The sequence below is a fragment of the Arachis ipaensis genome, chromosome B6 (assembly GCF_059453495.1).
Source record: "Arachis ipaensis isolate K30076 ecotype BB chromosome B6, ASM5945349v1, whole genome shotgun sequence".
Classification (NCBI taxonomy): Eukaryota; Viridiplantae; Streptophyta; class Magnoliopsida; order Fabales; family Fabaceae; genus Arachis; species Arachis ipaensis.
In genome coordinates this window covers 137,721,312-137,728,329 of record NC_142441.1, presented here as the reverse complement: position 1 = coordinate 137,728,329, position 7,018 = coordinate 137,721,312, and the positions used below count along the sequence as shown (strand labels likewise).

The following is a 7,018-nucleotide window of genomic DNA, read 5'->3' as shown; positions in this document are numbered from 1 at the left end:
GCGTAAAATCCAGCCAATAATTACTTGTAATAAGATACATACTATAGTCACTTCAGAATATGATATATATACATCCTTGTATTTCAGAGTAACTGCTAACTATACAAAATTCAATTTAATATAGTATAGGAAAATTACGGTACTTGACTTTGTATTTTAAACTAGAAATATGTTATTTTTATACTTAAAAATGGGGTGATGCCCTACCCAAAAAACAGTTTGGGGCGTATATTCATGTTAAGGAAGCTGAAAGCAGAAACAGAAACAGAGCACTAGTGTTGTGATGGAATCTCATGTAAAATGTACATACACATATATCACAGTAAGGCTTATATACTAACCGTGTTACATCCTAAATCATGAAAGACTAACTGATATAACAAACATATATAGCTTCTTAACTGACCTCTAACTAACTCCTTTTATCATTTATAGAAATTTTCAATAGTATGTTGAAGTAATAAGTAGGTCTTCAAATAAAGTGAGCGGCAATTGCATTAATTGTGATGGCACAATTTAAGGTAAAAATACAAACATTGAAACATTAATTGATCATAAAGTGAAAGGGATTCGAACTACTATATGTTACGTTTGATCAAAATGCTGAAAGAACTATGAACATCATTAATCAAGGGTCTAACTTATTATGCACAGGCCTCCGTCTTCGAGGTAGAGAATAATCCTCATCAGACCACCAATTAGGACCCTGCTTTCGCCTTTCATGTCCATTGAGTCCCTCTGATCCTGCAATTTTCATACACAAATCTTGAACCCAATGAAACCAAACTAGAAATAAACACACAAGTAAACTACCTGGAGGGTTAGGTCTGGCTGAAAATGTTAAATATTGGCTTAGCAACATGAAGAAAACAATTACTCTAAGTAACCGCGCGGACTTCATGTTAAAGCCTTTTCTCCATAATACTATATCCCTGTCCTTCAACTCTTAGGAAGAATCCATAACCATAATGCTTGGTTTTTATAACTTAGATCCCAAAGGTGAATGTGGCTCCCGCTGAGGTGAGAATAGTAGTGTCGGTTTGGTGCTGTGTGCGTGACATGTTTTTTGGGGTTGGTATCTCTTTTTGTTTCTTTCTGTCCTAAAGACTAAAGAGCCACCAACTTTTCAGAAAGGCTAACATCAATGTTAATATAGATTTAATCACGTGGTCCATAGCCTTAAAAATAGAGACATTCAAGAGTAATTCAGGCATGTCAAAAAATCTGGGAATAATAATGGTAACTACAAAATTAAAAGTTCTTCCTTGTGAAGGATAATATTACAAGAGAATTAAGTGTTGTCGTAATTAAGTTACGTTGGTCTAGTGGTTTGTTTACTAGTCCACTTAAGTGTAAGTGTCAGAAATTCGAATCGGCAAACTCTTAAATTGAGTTCCGATCCACGACAGATTAGTCATTGACTTACCGGATTGAGAGATAAATTGGGAAACCAAAATTAAGTGTCATAAGACTAGTACTATTTAAATGTGAAAATTTAAAAGATTATCTTTTGGTTTAAAAAGTCAAACTGATATTTTTACAACTTTATAAACTCAAAATGTTATCTCCACATAAGTTCCAATGGGTGGTTCTTGCATATGAAAAGAAAAACTCTAATGTAATGCATGACAGATATGATAGGATAAAATGCATGTCGTCATTGACATATATGTACATGTACATTACATGGATATGTACATAGATTCTCTTTTGTACCATCATCCACTACTTGACACATAGCACTCAAACTTTTTCTTGACCAAAAAAAAAAAAAAAAAAGCACTCAAACTTTTTCTCTTTAATCTGTATATATTGAGATGTTATCTCTTTAGAATCTTTTGAGCTAGCTAGTAAGAGATCAGCAACTTTGTTTTTGCTGTTCTTTGAATCAAATTAACCTCTGCCAGTCAGTTCCAAAGTTATGATCTTTGTTCTTTGAAACATGCTGAAACTATTTTAATTTCCAAGGTTATGAAATTAATATTTTAGTTTCTCGAATTGTAACGGGTGATGTAAGTTTTCCTTGGGGTGGGGTGCTGACTCTCGTTCTTTCAGATTAAGGTGTATAGCTTTCTCGAATTGTAACGGGTGATGTAAGTTTTCCGTGGGTGATATTTGTTTGTAAAAATTAGCTTGAATAACCTAAAAAAAACTTTCAATTTTAGGGGCTATAATTAACTAAAATGAGACGTACATGGTACAAACACCTTTAACGATCATATAAGCACTTACATGAAAAAAAAAAAAAAAAAACAAAAAAAAAAAAAACAAAACAAAAACAAAAACAAAAACAAAAAACAAAACAAAACAAAACAAAACAAAACAAAACAAATCGGCATCCTATTTTTAACATTCGACCCTTGAATATCAGACTAAATACTCAATGTACAGAAGTTAAAAAAAGCTTCATTAACAATTTAACATAGGTATGTTTAAGATTCATACAGGTTTTCTTCGGAAAAAAAAATTAAAGAAATGGATAAAAGATCTTCATAAATTTTAATCATCAATAGAAATAAAACCTTAGCATGCTCGATCAACAAAGAAAATTTGAACTGAAATGCGGTAATTTAGTGCATAAGCTTGTGTAGATATCTCAATTATTCCATGTGGATTTACAACATATATAAATTTTTCGCTAAATGTAAAAATTTTTTAATTCTAGAATTCAAATCACATTTGTGGTCACCTCAAAAGTTCCTAGCAGAAAAGTGGAAGTTTTCCTTACGAAGCACTGTTAAATGGCTCCTTATCATTGTAACAAAAGTCCCACACAGCTTCCATAGCTTCCTTGGCAGCTTCTTCAGAACAATAGGGATTTCCTGATAATGACTTCAGAACTCTTCTTCTGATACATTTCTTCAAATTTCATTCCAATTATTCAGCATTGAATACGTTACAGTAAGCAAAATGTATAAATAATAATAATAATAATAATAATAATAATAATAATATATTCTGTGCTTTCATTTAACAGCAAGGGTAAGTCATTTAAGGAGCAAGGGAGCAAAGACAATGGATAAACCTTATATATAAGTTATGCAACAATGTAGTTTGTCATTTTAATGAACTTTAGAAAATAGAAAATACAGTTCTTAACTCCATCAGTGGAGGAATCAGATATAAAGGAAAATGTTTTAAAGGTGGTGTAGCAATTTTTTCTTTTGGGATTTGACTATTTTGGCTCAAGAACTATGCTGGTCTCATTATTGCTTTTTCCATCTCCAAGGCTCAAACTCGAGATCAGAGACCAATGAGCTTATCTACCACTCAACTAAACTGCTGTTGGTGTTTGTTTAGCAGTTTAATTTTGTTTTCATGAATAATTTTAACTTTTATAGAATATTTGCGTGTGTTTGAATCCATTTCTACTTTGGGCACAAGAATAACAGTAGCTCATAATTTATAGACCAAAGATCACCATTGTCTCAAAAGAATAGAATAATTTGCAGTAATCACTACATATTCTTCAAATGGGAAAATCAATTTACATTCAGCTTTTCTACATAAATGCAGAAAAGATGCAATGGAGATGTTTAGTAGATGCCATAAAGAACAGTTAAACTCCATTTATAAAAAATTTTATGTAGGTATATAAGATCTGATCTTGCTCTTCAGCCAAACAGTTTGATGAATGGGATTCAAGATGGCAATCTAAGATTCAGCAATAGATGCCGGACACTAGAGAAAATTTAAATTTTCAAGTGATTACTTAGTAATCAGCAGGGAAAAAAGCATATATTTCTTTTAGTTTCCTACTTGTCTTTATCTTCAATGAAGTCCTATGATTAGGGACATAAACTATATAAACACACTAACATTGAATTACCTATTACATTTTAACTTACTAAACAACTTAACAACAAACCCGACTTCAATCAGTTTAGGAAAAAGCCACCTTTGTGCATAAATTCTTGTCATGTCATCAGATATAGATGATTCCAGCTGCCAGACGATTCTGGAGAATTTAGATTGCTATTTTCTAATTTTAAAACAATAAAGTATAAACTATATGTACTAATTAGTGACAAAAAAATGTCTCAAGATACTACTAAGGGGACTGAGAATTATCTTCCAGTGTATGATATCTGTAGACTCCACCATGGGAAGCATATAATTAAAACGTTTCTCAAGTATTCTGAGCTTTAATTTCACTACTGATCTAGAACAAACTACTCCAGTTTAAGTCTATCAAATATTACACTCTACCAGTGAAAAGCTTCTGAAGTTCATGTTTATGTTAGAAAAGATTCAACTAAGATAAATGTTTGAATTAATGAAAAAAGAAAAGAAACAGAGCATACCGGTTCATGCCTTCGTATACCCATAAAACCTCGTAGAAGTTCCCGTTTGAAATGACAATCACCACTTAGATGACCAGCTCTTATCTGTTTCTCATAACCAGAGACATATTGATTAAAGGAGACTGGGATATTAAAAATCCATTAAACTAAATACAGATTATTTAGCAGATAGTTAGATTATAACCTCACTACAAGCATGGTGAGCACAGTTAGACCAATCCAAGTTGGCAGCACGACAGTCATCAAATGCATGAATTAGTTCATGAATCAGAACTTGGTTAACCTCATCTTCAGAGCTTATTTGATTGCTGCACAGCACTATCTGGGAAAAGGGAAATTGAATGAAGAAACTTAATATTAGTAAAAGGCAAACTTCAATTGCCTTAGAAAATGGAGAAATTGGAGACCTCTTCTTATAATCAAACTATCAAGCAACCAACAACAACAATAACAACAATGAAGCTTTGTCCCAGTAGCATGATTTCTTTCTAATCTTTGATCCATACCATAATATTCAACAAGGTTTTGTGTTGGCTATTGATGCCTAACACAATTATGCTCTCTTATTCTGGGGCGGTACAAGCTATGTAAACTTTTTGCAATAAAATATAAATATAGGATTAAGAAAATGAATGAGCACAATATTTACATCAATAATAAGGTATACTATGATTATAATGAACATCTATTTTCTTCCTTAAGTGTGTTTTGAATCAACTTGTTAAGAAAATGAGTAGATTAAACAATTATGTACCCTGAAGAAAATCTAAAGCTATTCAATCTGTGATGTTGATGGTTTGATGAATCAAAGAGAGAGGAAGAGTGAAGGTTGAGAGAAGGAAAGTGAGCTCTTCATATTCTTTAAAAAATTTTCAAAATGAAAACCTAAAAAAATGTTTGTTAAGTGGTTACACCTTATGTACTCCTTATGTACTCCTACTACAAAATTAATTACAATTGAGCTTACATGATTGCTAATGAAAAAATGATCTAGTTACACACCCAAAGAAAAAAAAAAAAAAGAGAAAAAACGAAAAAGAAAATCTAGCCAGTATATGTTAAAGGAAAGTTTCAATGTGTTGGCCAAACTAAAAATTTAAAATGCAGTTCTCAACTAGTAAGAAAATTCAGAAAATAAATGTTCAAATTGGTCTCTCAAATTTGGGGCGATTCAAGTTAATATCTAAGTTTCCATGAAATCAAAATAGCCGTAGTCTAGTTTCCACTAAACGACTTCTTCATCATTCACAGCTATCATGGAAATGACATTGTTTTTTTTCATCGCAATTTTGAGCATTTAACAGTTGAACTCTTATCAAAGGTACTAAAAGATGAAGGAGATAAATACCCCTTTTCCCTGAGTGTAACCGCCGGCTGTTTGCGTCTCGCAATTGACAGCTTTGAAGAAATTATCGCCCACACCACACCCAGCTTTCTCCAAATGTTCCCTCAAAAATCTGACCACTGGAGCTGGCAAAAAAATAAATCAGATGATATTGTTTTCTTTCTAATCCCAAAAAATGAATGCTTATTATTCATACGAAATTGACTTCACCAAACCGTTAATGGAAAAAAGCGTAAGAAGCACTAAAGCTAAAATATAAGAGGGAAGGAATTGAGGTGTTTAACATTTGAGGCTCCTTTGAATCATGCCCTGGCACTCTTCCACGGTTATGCCGCCATTGCAGGATGAGTCAGAGCCAGTGGAAAAGTCCGTCATCCAGAGTGGTTGTTCTACTTTCACATGGAAGGATTAAATGAGTGCTTTACAGTGCTCTGAGAGTACGGATTTAGGCGGCGCGGATCTGGACAAAGGGACGGCGGCAAAATGAGGGAAGGCCGAGGCGACGAGGATGTTAACGGCGAAGGGGGAGGACACGTGACTAATGAAATAGACGATGACAAAGAGCAACAGACCAAGGATGGTGGGTTAAAGGGACAAAAATCACAAAACTAAAATTATATACAACAGTCGGTGAAAGCTTATATAGTTGTATGCAATTGTTTCATAACAATGGAGAATACCTACATAATTTGAGGTCTTTCTGACAAAATTGTAGTTTAAAAATTTTGAAATATTAATTTTATATAAAAATATAACTATAAGTGAGTATCTATCTTGTATCTCATAAATTAAGTAAATTACTAAAATACATAAGGTTATATTGCTTGGTAAAAAACTAAAAATGACTAAATTTCCAAAAAATGATTCTGAGATTCACATCGTACATGGATTCAATTTTTCAGATGTTAATTGCATTATTATTGTCTCTCAATTTGATTTTTAGATATTATAATAATTTCTCAACCTCTTTTCGTCAATAATTTAACAAATGAAGTGATGAATTGACACGCCAAAAGTCACCCAAAAAAAAAGAATTGACACGCCAATATTACGTTTAGGGGTGGTAAAACGGGTTGAATCCGTCGGGCCAATCTACTAAATCCGCTAAAAAGGCAGGTCTGATTAAGATTTGGAGTCCGCCAAATTAAAAAAAATTTTCAAATTGGTGGGGCGGGGCGGGCCATCTGCCAGGCCGAAAATTTTTTTTTATTAAATAAAAGAGTGATTACTATTATAAAATTAATAATTACAAAATTTTCAAACACTTTTTTTGTTTTTATTTTTATTCTTTTTTTAGTTATTAATTTTATTTATTTTATTTTACAATTTCGTATATTTGTTCGAATTATGTGACTTGTCTTTTAAAATA

General features: G+C 32.3%; 1 protein-coding gene and 1 long non-coding RNA gene across 4 annotated transcripts; both read right to left on the bottom strand.

Moving 5' to 3' along the window:
- Positions 1–471: 471 nt before the first annotated feature.
- On the bottom strand, positions 472–2,220 carry LOC148562881 (uncharacterized). The gene is made up of 2 exons (XR_015886242.1): positions 878–2,220; positions 472–744 (listed from the first exon to the last, which is right to left on the bottom strand). It is a non-coding gene; the product is annotated as an uncharacterized LOC148562881 (long non-coding RNA).
- A 329-nt stretch (positions 2,221–2,549) lies between these two features.
- Positions 2,550–6,328, bottom strand: LOC107605080 (Ku70-binding family protein). 3 transcript variants are annotated; one of them, XM_016306822.3, is made up of 5 exons: positions 5,934–6,328; positions 5,653–5,768; positions 4,489–4,626; positions 4,305–4,388; positions 2,550–2,859 (listed from the first exon to the last, which is right to left on the bottom strand). In XM_016306822.3, the coding sequence occupies exons 1-5, from the start codon at positions 6,022–6,024 to the stop codon at positions 2,725–2,727; spliced, it is 564 nt and encodes a 187-aa protein (XP_016162308.1). In that variant the 5' UTR covers positions 6,025–6,328; the 3' UTR covers positions 2,550–2,724. The 3 variants fall into 3 exon arrangements, with proteins under 3 accessions (XP_016162308.1, XP_016162307.1, XP_020960594.1); XM_016306821.3 differs by having other exon boundaries at positions 5,653–5,774; positions 5,934–6,326; XM_021104935.2 differs by having other exon boundaries at positions 2,550–2,848; positions 5,653–5,774; positions 5,934–6,325.
- Positions 6,329–7,018: the final 690 nt, after the last annotated feature.